The 14360-nt window shown below is 29.0% G+C and overlaps 1 protein-coding gene across 1 annotated transcript; it reads right to left on the bottom strand.

The window, feature by feature from the left end:
• Nucleotides 1-1690: 1690 nt before the first annotated feature.
• LOC142240814 (venom serine protease) lies at nucleotides 1691-12984 on the bottom strand. The gene is made up of 6 exons (XM_075312553.1): nucleotides 12863-12984; nucleotides 3094-3311; nucleotides 2602-2929; nucleotides 2438-2536; nucleotides 2199-2367; nucleotides 1691-2129 (listed from the first exon to the last, which is right to left on the bottom strand). The coding sequence occupies exons 1-6, from the start codon at nucleotides 12939-12941 to the stop codon at nucleotides 1751-1753; spliced, it is 1272 nt and encodes a 423-aa protein (XP_075168668.1). The 5' UTR covers nucleotides 12942-12984; the 3' UTR covers nucleotides 1691-1750.
• Nucleotides 12985-14360: the final 1376 nt, after the last annotated feature.

Here is a 14360-nt window from a genome sequence, read left to right as displayed (position 1 = left end):
TATAGAAAATTTTCGCAAAATTTTATTTCTATAAGTAATTTTCCGAAAATTTTTTTCCATAGGAAATTTTCTCAAAATTTTATTTTAAATAATATTTTCTCAAAATTTTTTGTTTCCAGAGAAAATTTTCTCAAAATTTTATTTTTATAGGATATTTTCTCTAAAATGTATTTCTATAGAAAATTTTCGCAAAATTTTATTTTTATAAGATTTTTCCAAAAATTTTATTTCTATAGGAAATTTTCCGAAAATTTTATTTCTATAGGAAATTTTCTCAAAATTTTATTTCCAAAGAAAATTTTCTCAAAATTTTATTTTGATATATGATATTTTTTCAAAATTTTTTTTAATTTTCTTAAAATTTTTGTTTTCAGAGAAAATTTTCTGAAAATTTTATTTTTATAGAAAATGTTCGCCAAATTTTATTTCTATAGGAAATTTTCGCAAAATTTTATTTCTATAAGAAATTTTCCGAATTTTTTTTTTCTATAGGAAATTTTCTCAAAGTTTTATTTCCAAAGAAAATTTTCTCAAAATTTTTGTTTCCAAAGAAAATTTTCTCAAAATTTTATTTTTATAGGATATTTTCTCTAAAATTTATTTTTATAGAAAGTTTTCGACAAATTTTATGTCTATAGGAAATTTTCGGAAAATTTTGGCACAATTTTATTTCTATTTTCGCAAAATTTTATTTCTATAAGTAATTTTCAGAAAATTTTTTTCTATAGGAAATTTTCTCAAAATTTTATTTTCAAAGAAAATTTTCTCAAAATTTTTGTTTCCAGAGAAAATTTTCTCAACATTTTATTTTTATAGGATATTTTCTCCAAAATTTATTTCTATAGAAAATTTTTGCAAAATTTTATTTCTATAAGAAATGTTCTGAAAATTTTATTTCTATAGGAAATTTTCTCAAAAAAAATTTTTTATAGGATATTCTCTCTAAAATTAATTTCTATAGAAAATTTTCGCAAAATTTTATTTCTATAAGTAATTTTCCGAAAATTTTTTTCTATAGGAAATTTTCTCAAAATTTTATTTCCAAAGAAATTTTTCTCAAAATTTTTGTTTCCAGGGAAAATTTTCTCAAAATTTTATTTTTATAGGATATTTTCTCTAAAATTTATTTCTATAGAAAATTTTCGCAAAATTTTATTTCTATAATTAATTTTCCGAAAATTTTTTTTCTGTAGGAAATTTTCTCAAAATTTTATTTCCAAAGAAAATTTTCTGGAAATTTTTGTTTCCAAAGAAAATTTTCTCAAAATTTTATTTTTATAGGATATTTTCTCTAAAATTTATTTCTATAGAAAATTTTGGCAAAATTTTATTTCTATAAGTAATTTTCCGAAATTTTTTTTTCTACAGGAAATTTTCTCAAAATTTTATTTCCAAGGAAAATTTTCTTAAAAATTTTCTCAAAATTTTATTTTCATAAGATATTTTCTCTAAAATTTATTTCTATAGGAAATTTTCTCAAAATTTTATTTCCAAAGAAAATTTTCTCAAAATTTTATTTTTATAGGATATTTTCTCTAAAATTTATTTCTATAGAAAATTTTCGCAAAAATTTTATTTCTATAAGAAATTTTCCGAAAATTTTATTTCTATGAAAAATTTTTGCAAAATTTTACTTCTATTTGTATAGTCCATATACCCAACCTAAATTTATGTATTAAATTCCTACGAATTTCACTTCTTAGTTTTGTTTTATTTTCAAAATAAAAATTCTAACAAAAGTTTAAAATTTTCAAACATTACATGTGGAATAATCAGTATTTTGATAGATCCAAGTTAAATATGAGGAGACACGAGTATTGACACCAGTAGCATAACCTCCTTGACCACAAAATTTACCAAAACTAATACAGCCGATAAGATATTGACGAGTTGAGCGTCTTATTACAGGGCCACCGGAATCATATTGACACGAATCTTTACTGCTACCCATGTAATCATAGGTGCAGAGTTGAGATTGATAAATTGTGGTATCATTATAGGTCTGAGCACAAGAAGCATTGTCAGTAACCAAAACTGTGGCCTTTTGTAAATAGTCTGAAAGGGGACCAGCAAACGAAGTGGTACCCCATCCAATGATATCGACATAAGTGTAGGTATAGGTATCGGGACTGGTATGAAAGGAAGAGTCAGGAAGTTGAGATTAATTCAAAAATTTTTTGTGAATCATAAATACTTACGTAGTCCCTGCTGGAGGCAAACACATGGGTCCCACACCTCTAGTCCACTCAATTGGTCCTGTGGTTTTCAATAAGGCTATGTCATTGTTTATGGTAGGACCACTGCTATAATAAGGATGTTGGATAATTTGAGCAATGTAATAGGTAGCTGCATATTTCGTCTCATAATCTAAGAGGATTTTTTTTTCAAAATTAATCTCTAATGTATACAAAATTTCTTGGTAATTTGGGATACTTACTATTCAATAAATTATGATCACCTGCTTTGACTATATAACTGGAGGGATTTGGTACCTGCTCAGTACAATGGGCAGCCGTTAGTATATGATAATGAGATACTAAAAAAATAAAACAAAAATATTAAAATTTTTAAATTACAAATTTTATTTATATCTCGCCTTACTTATGGTCCCCGAACAAAATGGTGGATTATCCTCATGGGTTTTCAAAGCTACTATACCAGGATATTCATTAATGCCTGTCTCTTGACCATTGACAATTTTCGTATTTACGGACCAGCCGCAATCACAATTTTGTTTTGACACATACATCTGGCAACGGAATGTCCCTGTTGGCTTCTTGGTCCCCGTAGAGATATAGGCGAATACCACCGAACGAAATAAGGAATTGCGAACAATATTTCCAACACCACAAAATTGTTCAGAACCCCGAAGATATTCATCACCATCTCGGGCAAAATAGAAATGTTCTGTACCACAGGCATTATTACTCTAGAAAATAGAGATACAATAGAATTTTAAAACCTCTCAAACTTGGATAATTTTAGTATAATTTTCTCTTTAAAATTAACTTCATAGGAGTGCACAAAATTTAGGCAATTGTGGATGTTCCCTATCTTTAGTTTTCACTTTATCTAATTTCCTTTCTTTCTTACCGTTGCTATACTTATGTTGCAATTAACCGATATTTCATAATCAAGTGGAGCCACAAATTTATAACGACATGATGTTCCCTCTGGATACTCTAGGGGATAGTATGGTGATTCCAGATATGAATAACCAGGATTTAATTGAAATGTATGATCACATCCTTCAAATTGGGCAGATGTTAACCAAGGACAAAGTAGGAATGATCCGACCACCAGGGAAAATGCTATAAAATAAAAAAAAAAACAAAACAAAACAATTATCTGTACCTTAAGAAGTATAATAAAACATAATTTTAATAATAATAATAAAAATAAATTAGTTATTATTCGAAAATTTTCTCTTATTTTCATAGAACATTTTCTCAACATTTTATTTCTGTAGAAGATTTTCTCAAAATCTCATTTCTATAGAAAATATTCTCCAAATTTTATTTGTACAGAATTTTTTTTTTACATTCTATTTTATAAATGTTTTTTTGCCAAATTTTACTTCTTTAGAAATTTTTTATTTCTATAGAAAATTTTCGCAAAATTTTATTTCTACAGAAAAATTTGTAAAAAATTTATATCTACAGAAATATTTGTAAAAAACTTATTTCTGTAGAAAATTTTGTAAAAATTTTATATCTGTAGAAAATTTTGGAAAAATTTTATATCTGTAGAAAATTTTGGAAAAATTTTACTTCTGGAGGAAATTTTTGTAAAATTTTATTTCTTTAGAAAATTTATGCAAACTTTTATATCTAGAGAAAATTTTGTAAAAATTTTATTTCTGTAGAAATTTTGTAAAATGTTTATTTCTGTAAAAATTTTTGTAAAATGTTTATTTCTGTTGAAAATTTTGTAAAAATTTTACATCTGTAGGAATTTTTTGTAAAATTTTGTTTCTATAGAAAATTTACTTAAAATTTTATCTCCAAAGAAAATTTTTTCAAAAATTTTTGCAAATTTTTACTTCTATAGAAAATTTTCGCAACATTTTATTTCTATAGAAAATTTTGTAAAAATCCTATGTCTGTAGAAAAATTTTTAAAAATTTTATTTCTATAGGATATTTTCTCCAAAAATTTTTTCTATCGAAAATTTTCGCAAAATTTTATTTCTATACAAAACTTTTCGCAAAATGTTATTTCTTTAAAAATTATTCGCAAAACTTTAATTTTATAGATAATTTTTGGAAAATGTTATTTCTATAAAAAATTTTGTTAAAATTTTGTTTCTATATGAAACGATCGCAAAATTTTATTTCTATAGAAAATTTTGTCAAAATTTCATTTCTATAGAATATTTTGTCATTTATTATACCCTGCGCCACACTGTGGAACAGGGTATTATAAGTTAGTGCATATGTTTGTAACACCCAGAAGGAGACGAGGTAGACATATGGTGTATTTGGCAATAATGCTCAGGGTGGTTCCCTGAGTCGATATAACCATGTCCGTCTGTCCGTCCGTCTGTCTGTGAACACATTTTTGTGATCAAAGTCTAGGTCGCAATACTAGTCCAATCGCCTTCAAATTTGCCACGTGTTCCTTTTTTGGGTCAGAATAGAACCCTATTGATTTTGGAAGAAATCGGTTCAGATTTAGATATAGCTCCCATATATATCTTTCATCCGATATGCACTTATATGGCCCCAGAAGCCAGAGTTTTGGCCCAATTTGGTTGAAATTTTGCACTAGGCGTACAATTTGTAGTATAGTCATGTGTGCCAAATTTGATTGAAATCGGTTCAGATTTAGATATAGATCCCATATATATCTTTCGCCCGATTTACACTCATATGACCACAGGGTCCAATTTTTTACTTCGATTTAGTTGAAATTTTGCACAGGGAGTAGAATTAACATTGTAGCCATGCGTGCCCAATTTGGTTGAAATCGGTTCAGATTTAGATATAGCTCCCATATATATCTATCGCCCGATATGGACTAATATGGTCCTAGAAGCCAGAGTTTTGGCCCAATTTGGTTGAAATTTTGCACTAGGAGTACAATTAACAGTATAGTCAAGTGTGCCAAATTTCATTGAAATCGGTTCCGATTTAGATATAGCTCCCATATATTGCTTTCGCCCGATTTACACTCATATGACCACAGAGGCCAATTTTTTACTCCGATTTAGTTGAAATTTGCACAGAGAGTATCATTAGCATTGTAGCTGTGCGTGCCAAATTTGGTTGGAATCGGTTCAGATTTAGATATAGCTCCCATATATATGTTTTTCTGATTTCAACAAAAATGATCAAAATACCAACATTTTCCTTGTAAAATCGCCTCAGCTTAGTCGAAAAGTTGTAAAACTGACTGTAATTTTCTTTAACTTCAAATACATATTTTTTTTATTTTTTATTTTTTACTAACGTTGCGTTTCACCCTAGTGCATTAGCCGGCTTAAATTTTGAGTCTATAGATTTTGTAGAAGTCTATCAAATTCTGTCCAGATCGAGTGATATTTAAATGTATGTATTTGGGACAAACCTTTATATATAGCCCCCAACACATTTGACGGATGTGATATGGTATCGAAAATTTAGATCTACAAAGTGGTGCAGGGTATAATGTAGTCGGCCCCGCCCGACTTTAGACTTGCCTTACTTGTTTTATTTATATATTTCTATAGAAAATTTTGTCATAGTTTTATTTATATAGAAAATTTTATCAACATTTTATTTCTATAGAAAATTTTAACAAAATTTTATTTTTACAGAAAATTGTATCAAAATTATGTATACAGAAAATTGTGTCAAAATTTGATTACTAAACAAAATTTTCTCAAAATTTTTCTAAAAAATACTTTTAAAATTTTATTTGTATAGAAAATTTTCTTAAAATCTTATTTCTATTGATAGTTTTCTTGAAAATTTTATTTATTTATATTTTTTTAAGAATTTATTTCTATTTCTATTGAAAATTTTATCTAATTTTTATTTCCATAAAGTTTTTTTTCAAAATTTTATTTCTATAGAAAAATTTCTCAAAATTTTATTTCTATAGAAAAATTTCTCAAAATTTTATTTCTATAGAAAATTATTTCAAAATTTTATTTCAATCGAAACTTTTCTCAAAATGGTATTTGTATGAAAACATTCTAATTTGATATAAAATTTTGTCAACTTTCTATTTCTATAGAAATTTTGTCAAAATTTTATTTCTATAGTAAATTTATTTCTATAGTAAATTTTGTCAACATTTTATAGAAAATTTTGGCAAAATTTTATTTCTAAAGAAAAATTTCGCAAAATTGTATTTCTATAGCGAGAAAGTAGGTGTGAGTTGGTGCATTATTATGGGGAAAAAATAATTGTTTTTCTCCGCCAAGTAGGGTCGTTATTTTCGGCCGTCGAATCTTGCCAATAATTCAACTTAGTAGTATCCTCTGATCATTTCACCATTGATATCCCACAAACCGACACAGTATGTGCAAACGAAGCTAATATCTATACCTAGGACTCAATTTGGAATGGCTGTTCTAAGGATGTTGTGAATTTCGTTTTAGTGTGGTGAGTTTATTTAAATTTGGAAAAACTAGCTTTTAAACATAAAATGCCATTTATACATGTTTTACTATTTTTGTAACTTAGTTCAATGTTCAAAAAATAATAATACTGCAGTATAATATCTTTGTAGTAACCAAAAGTGATGCTATATTAATTGCCTCTAGTTATTGTATTGTATGGAAATTTTATTTAAACAAAAATTATAAAAATTGCTACTACATTCTACTATGTTAATAGTCCCCATATGGTGCACTTTCACTCTTCAAAAAAGTTGACTTACTACAATGTGATCTTCGATAATAGATCACGAGCGAGACTTTATATTAAATGTACGTGTCTTTTTGTCGTAATATTTTATTTTCTGCGAACGAAGCAATTAAATTTTAATTATGTGCACAAAATTTATGTACATATATAAAATATTGTCTAAATTAATTTTAGTCTTTTCTCTTTATTTTTTGTGCTTATTATTTTTTCTTTAATATTTATCTGTGATACACAAACATTTATCTGAATAATAAAAGATTACCGGCTACTCCCATTTGAATGTGTTTGTTTTATCTATATGACATACATGTCCATTTAGATAGATAGTTTCGATATTATCTGATCCGAGATTAAATTTATATGATGATGGCAAAATCTAGATGGCATAATTTTTATACCCTGCGCCACACTGTAGAACAGGGTATTATAAGTTAGTGCATATGTTTGTAACACCCAGAAGGAGACGAAATAGACACATGGTGTCTTTGGCAATAATGCTCAGGGTAGGTCCCTGAGTCGATATAACCATGTCCGTCTGTCCGTCCGTCTGTCCGTTCGTCTGTCTGTCCGTCCATCCGTCTGTCTGTGAACACATTTTTGTGATCAAAGTCTGGGTCGCAATTTAAGTCCAATCGCCTTCAAATTTGGCACATGTTCCTAATTTGGTTCAGAATAGAACCCTATTGATTTTGGAAGAAATCGGTTCAGATTTAGATATAGCTCCCATATATATCTTTCGCCCGATATGCACTAATATGGACCCAGCAGCCAGAGTTTTATACCGATTTACTTGAAATTTTGTACAAACATAACACTTAGTCGTATAGTCAAGTGTGCACAATTTGATTGAAATCGGTTCAGATTTAGATATAGCTCCCATGTATATCTTTCGCCCGATATGGACTTATATGGCCCCAGAAGCCAGATTTTTGGTTGAAATTTTGCACTAGGAGTACAATTAGTAGTATAGTCAAGTGTGCAAAATTTGATTGAAATCGGATCAGATTTAGATATAGCTCCCATATATATCTTTCGCCCGATATGGACTAATATGGTCCTAAAAGCCAGAGTTTTGGCCCAATTTGGTTGGAATTTTGCACAGGGAGTAGATTTAGCATTGTAGCTATGCGTGCCAAATTTGGTTGAAATCGATTCAGATTTAGATATAGCTCCCATATATATCTTTCGCCCGATATGCACTTATATGGACCCAGAAGTCAGAGTTTTATCCCGATTAGCTTGAAATTTTGCACAAGGAGTACCATTGGTAGTATAGTCATGTGTGCCAAATTTGATTGAAATCGGTTCAGATTTAGATATAGCTTCCATATATATTTTTCGCCCGATATGGACTTATATGGCCCCAGAAGCCAGAGTTTTGGCCCAATTTGGTTGAAATTTTGCACAAGGAGTACAATTAGTAATATAATCATGTGTGCCAAATTTGATTGAAATCGGTTCAGATTTAGATATAGCTCCCATATATATGTTTTTCTGATTTCGACAAAAATGGTCAAAATACCAACATTTTCCTTCTTAAATCGCCACTGCTTAGTCGAAAAGTTGTAAAAATGACTCTAATTTTCCTAAACTTCTAATACATATATATCGAGCGATAAATCATAAATAAACTTTTGCGAAGTTTCCTTAAAATTGCTTCAGATTTAAATGTTTCCCATATTTTTTTACTAACATTGTGTTCCACCCTAGTGCATTAGCCGACTTAAATTTTGAGTCTATAGATTTTGTAGAAGTCTATCAAATTCTGTCCAGATCGAGTGATATTTAAATGTATGTATTTGGGACAAACCTTTATATATAACCCCCAATACATTTGACGGATGTGATATGGTATCGAAAATTTAGATCTACAAAGTGGTGAAAGGTATAATATAGTCGGCCCGCCCGACTTTAGACTTTCCTTACTTGTTTTTTTTTTTATACCCTTCACCACTACTGTGGTACAGGGTATAATAAGTTTGTGCATTTGTATTTAACGCCAAGAAGGAAAAGTCTGAGACCCATCGTTTAGTATACCGATCGCCTTAGAATTAAATTCTGAGTCGATTTAGCGATGTCCGTCTGTCTGTCTGTCTGTCTGTCCGTCTGTCTGTTGATGTATGTTTGTGTGCAAAGTACAGCTCGCAGTTTTAGTCCGATTGTCCTAAAATTTGGTATAGGGTCCTGTTTCGGCTCAAAGACGATCCCTATTGATTTTGGAAAAAATCGGTTCAGATTTAGATATAGCCGCCATATATATTTTTCACCGATCTGGTCATAATTGGCGTGTATATCAACCGATCTTCCTCAAATTCCGTACATCCGAATATTTTATGAGTCTCGAAAAACTTGCAAAATATCAGCCAAATCGGTTCAGATTTAGATATAGCTCCCATATATAGCTTTCGCCCGATTTACACTCATTTGCCCACAGAGGCCAATTTGAAATTTTGCACAGGGAGTAGAATTAGCATTGTAGCTATGCATGTCAAATTTGGTTGAAATCGGTTCAGATTTAGATATAGCTCCCATATATAGATTTCGCCCGATTTACTCTCAAATGACCACAGAGGCCAATTTTTTGCTCCGATTTAGTTGAAATTTTGCACAGGGAGTATAATTAGCATTGTAGCTATGCGTGCCAAATTTGGTTGAAATCGGTTCAGATTTAGATATAGCTCCCATATATAGCTTTCGCCCGATTTACACTCATATGACCACAGAGGCCAATTTTTTGCTCCGAGTTAGATGAAATTTTGCACAGGGAGTAGAATTAGCATTGTAGCTATGCGTGCTAAATTTGGTTGAAATCGGTTCAGATTTAGATATATCTCCCATATATAGCTTTCGCCCGATTTACACTCATATGACCGTAGAGGCCAATTTTTAACTCCGATTTAGTTGAAATTTTACACAGGGAGTAGAATTAGCATTGTAGCTATGCGTGCCAAATTTGGTTGAAATCGGTTCAGTTTTAGATTTAGCTCCCATATATGTGTTTTTCTGATTTCGACAAAAATGGTCAAAATACCAACATTTTCCTTGTAAAATCGCCACTGCTTAGTCGAAAAGTTGTAAAAATGACTCTAATTTTCCTAAACTTCTAATGCATATATATCGAGCGATAAATCATAAATAAACTTTTGCGAAGTTTTCTTAAAATTGCTCCAGATTTAAATGTTTCCCATATTTTTTTACTAACATTGTGTTACACCCGAGTGCATTAGCCGACTTAAATTTTGAGTCTATAGATATCAAATTCTGTCCAGATCGAGTGATATTTAAATGTATGTATTTGGGACAAACCTTTATATATAGCCCCAACACATTTGACGGATGTGATATGGTATCGAAAATTTAGATCTACAAAGTGGTGCAGGGTATAATATAGTCGGCCCCGCCCGACTTTAGACTTTCCTTACTTGTTTTTTATAAAATTTGGTATAGGGTCCTGTTTCGGCTCAAAGACGATCCCTATTGATTTTGGAAAAAATCGGTTCAGATTTAGATATAGCCGCCATATATATTTTTCACCGATCTGGTCATAATTGGCGTGTATATCAACCGATCTTCCTCAAATTCCGTACATCCGAATATTTTATGAGTCTCGAAAAACTTGCAAAATATCAGCCAAATCGGTTCAGATTTAGATATAGCTCCCATATATAGCTTTCGCCCGATTTACACTCATTTGCCCACAGAGGCCAATTTGAAATTTTGCACAGGGAGTAGAATTAGCATTGTAGCTATGCATGTCAAATTTGGTTGAAATCGGTTCAGATTTAGATATAGCTCCCATATATAGATTTCGCCCGATTTACTCTCAAATGACCACAGAGGCCAATTTTTTGCTCCGATTTAGTTGAAATTTTGCACAGGGAGTATAATTAGCATTGTAGCTATGCGTGCCAAATTTGGTTGAAATCGGTTCAGATTTAGATATAGCTCCCATATATAGCTTTCGCCCGATTTACACTCATATGACCACAGAGGCCAATTTTTTGCTCCGAGTTAGATGAAATTTTGCACAGGGAGTAGAATTAGCATTGTAGCTATGCGTGCTAAATTTGGTTGAAATCGGTTCAGATTTAGATATATCTCCCATATATAGCTTTCGCCCGATTTACACTCATATGACCGTAGAGGCCAATTTTTAACTCCGATTTAGTTGAAATTTTACACAGGGAGTAGAATTAGCATTGTAGCTATGCGTGCCAAATTTGGTTGAAATCGGTTCAGTTTTAGATTTAGCTCCCATATATGTGTTTTTCTGATTTCGACAAAAATGGTCAAAATACCAACATTTTCCTTGTAAAATCGCCACTGCTTAGTCGAAAAGTTGTAAAAATGACTCTAATTTTCCTAAACTTCTAATGCATATATATCGAGCGATAAATCATAAATAAACTTTTGCGAAGTTTTCTTAAAATTGCTCCAGATTTAAATGTTTCCCATATTTTTTTACTAACATTGTGTTACACCCGAGTGCATTAGCCGACTTAAATTTTGAGTCTATAGATATCAAATTCTGTCCAGATCGAGTGATATTTAAATGTATGTATTTGGGACAAACCTTTATATATAGCCCCAACACATTTGACGGATGTGATATGGTATCGAAAATTTAGATCTACAAAGTGGTGCAGGGTATAATATAGTCGGCCCCGCCCGACTTTAGACTTTCCTTACTTGTTTTTTATAGAAATTTTGTCAAAATATTCTCCGAGAAAAAAATATACTTTCCACTATATATATTTTATATCACAATATTTGTAGGTATATATAGAATTGTGAAATCGCTCTTTAAAAATGCAATATATAATATATTTTAACAATCGTGTAATCGATTGATAGTTCAAGAGATTAGCACAATTTGACCACTATAGAAAGGTTTCTTTGCATACTTTCAAGCTTCTATTTTCTTTTTTTCTTCAATTCAATTCAAAGAATTGGAACAATACCGCATAGTACCGTCCCAGATAGTCGATATCAATCCAATCTTGTAGATCTCTGAACAAGGTTGACAAAATCGGTGAGACAGTCTCCGATCGCATTATATTCGCAGGATATTGCTTCGACGGCCTCTTTAACTACGGCTTGTACCAGTGTCTGCTTGTTTCATCATCTATCAATTTATCCATATCCTATTCATATATTTGCCACCTTTTGCAGCAACAGCAACCTTCTATTGTTACAAAACTACATATTATATGTCGTAATATATATATTTTTTTATTTGCAGTATTTTTATATATTTTTTGTATTATAAAAAATTTTTAAATTTTTATATTTTTTCTGTAATATAATCAGTAATATATTTTTTTTTATTTTATATTATATAAGACATTTTGTGAATTTTTTTGTATAAGAAATTTTGTAAAAAATTCTTTTGTATAGAAATTTGGTCAAAATTTCTTTTTTTATAGAAATTTTGTTTTTTATAGAAATTTTCTTTTAATTTGCAGTATTTTTATATATTTTTTGTATTATAAAAAATTTTTAAATTTTTATATTTTTTCTGTAATATAATAAGTAATATAATTTTTTTGTTATATTACGGGTTGGAAAAATATTTTTTTTTCTTGCGAAATCAATTATTAGGATTTATTTTTTCTTTTTTCACATTATATTCCATATTAGGTATTTTATCATTTAACATTTCCATAAAACGTTTTCTGGAACACAAACAATTATAGAAAACACTTCTAAGTCACTTTTTCTATGGACATTAAAGTCATCCGGCAGTTGTTTGTCTTCATCCAAAGATGTGTGGATAATTATTTTATGCATATTTCATTTTCAATTAAACATTAGATAATTTTTCTAATTCAGTGTATATTTGGCACAAATTTGGGAATTTATAATTCACTTCACATTATTTAATATTTGCTGTTTTTTTTTTGTTGCTCGAACCATATTTATTAAATTATTAAATAAACATATTAAATTTCTTTTATGCATATTCTTCTCAAAAATTCCTTATTTAATCACTTTTTCTTTATCATTTACCATTTAAATAGCGCATTTGTATTAACCCGTTCCACCTCATTTTGTCAAATGACAATTGTTTTTGAAGCGTAGCAGACATTATATTAAAAAAAACTTTTTGATAGACTCGATGGATGGATAGATGAATGACATTATGAGTCTCTGTACGCAAATAGTTAATAAATATTTATTTTAATTTGAGTTTTTCATATCATTTTATTATTATTTTATTTATGTCGTTTTTTTATATTCCTAATTGTGTTATGTGCGTGTGACCTAGCAAACTAAATACTGTCTATTGTCATTAAGATGATGGTTCGTAGAATACACGAAGAAGAGACTTTATGATTTGTTAACACCTGACAAGATTTTGGCGCTTAATTAGCTCTACATTTCAGATATGAAAGTTCATGATACACTCAAAGAAATTGGGGTAAAAAAAAAATTAACAAAAATTTCATTTCAAAAGGAAATTTTAACAAATGAAATTTTGACAAAAACTAAAAAATTCAAATGAAATTTTGCCTATGGGATTTTTTTTTTAATTTTCATGTCTAATGGGAATATTATCAGAATGGTCTTACTCTAAGAAATTTTGTTAAAATTGCGTTGCTTAAGTAAATTTAGTCAAAAATTCATCGTAATAGGAAATGTTGTATATATTTCATTGCTATTTTAAATTTATTCAAAATTTCTTTCCTTTAAGATTCTGTCAAAATCTCTTTCTTATAGGAAATTTTCCAATTTTTTCCTGTAGGAAATGTTGTCAAAATTTCTTTACAATATTAAATTTTGTACAAAAAAAAATATTTTATGAAATTTAGCTAAAATTTTTGTGCATTAGAAAATTTAGTCAAAATTTCTTTGCATTTGGAAATTTAGTTAAAATATCTTTTCTATACGTAATATTTTCAAAATATCTTTGCTGTAGAAAATTTTGTCAAAATTTCTTTATATCATATAGAATTCTGCCAAAATTTCGTATAGCAAATTTTATAAAAATGTCTTTGCTATAGGAAATTTTGTCAATATTTCATTGCTACAGGAGATTTTGTAAAAATTTCTTCGCTATAGGAAATCTTTTTGTTATTTTTGTTAAAATTTCTTTGATATAGGAACATTTTTTAGTTATACAAAATTTTGTGAAAATTTCTTTGCTGTAGGATATTTTGTCTAAATTTCTTTGATATACAATAGTTTGTCAAATTTATTTCTTATAGGATATTTTGACAAAATTTCTTTGCATTAGGAAATTTAGCCAAAATTTCTTTGGATTAGGAAATTTTGTGAAAATTTCGTTACTATTGGAAATTTTTGTCAATTTTTTTGCTACAGGAGATTTTGCTCAATATTTCATTGCTACAGGAGATTTTGTAAAAATTTCTTCGCTATAAGAAATCTGTTTGTTGTTTTTGTTAAAATTTCTTTGATATAGGAAAATTTTTCAAAATTTTTTAGTTATAGAAAATTTTGTGAAAATTTCTTTGCTGTAGGATATTTTGTCTAAATTTCTTTGATA

This window comes from Haematobia irritans, chromosome 5 (genome assembly GCF_050003625.1).
Source record: "Haematobia irritans isolate KBUSLIRL chromosome 5, ASM5000362v1, whole genome shotgun sequence".
NCBI classification, from domain to species: domain Eukaryota; kingdom Metazoa; phylum Arthropoda; class Insecta; order Diptera; family Muscidae; genus Haematobia; species Haematobia irritans.
This window is presented reverse-complemented; position numbering and strand designations above follow the sequence as displayed.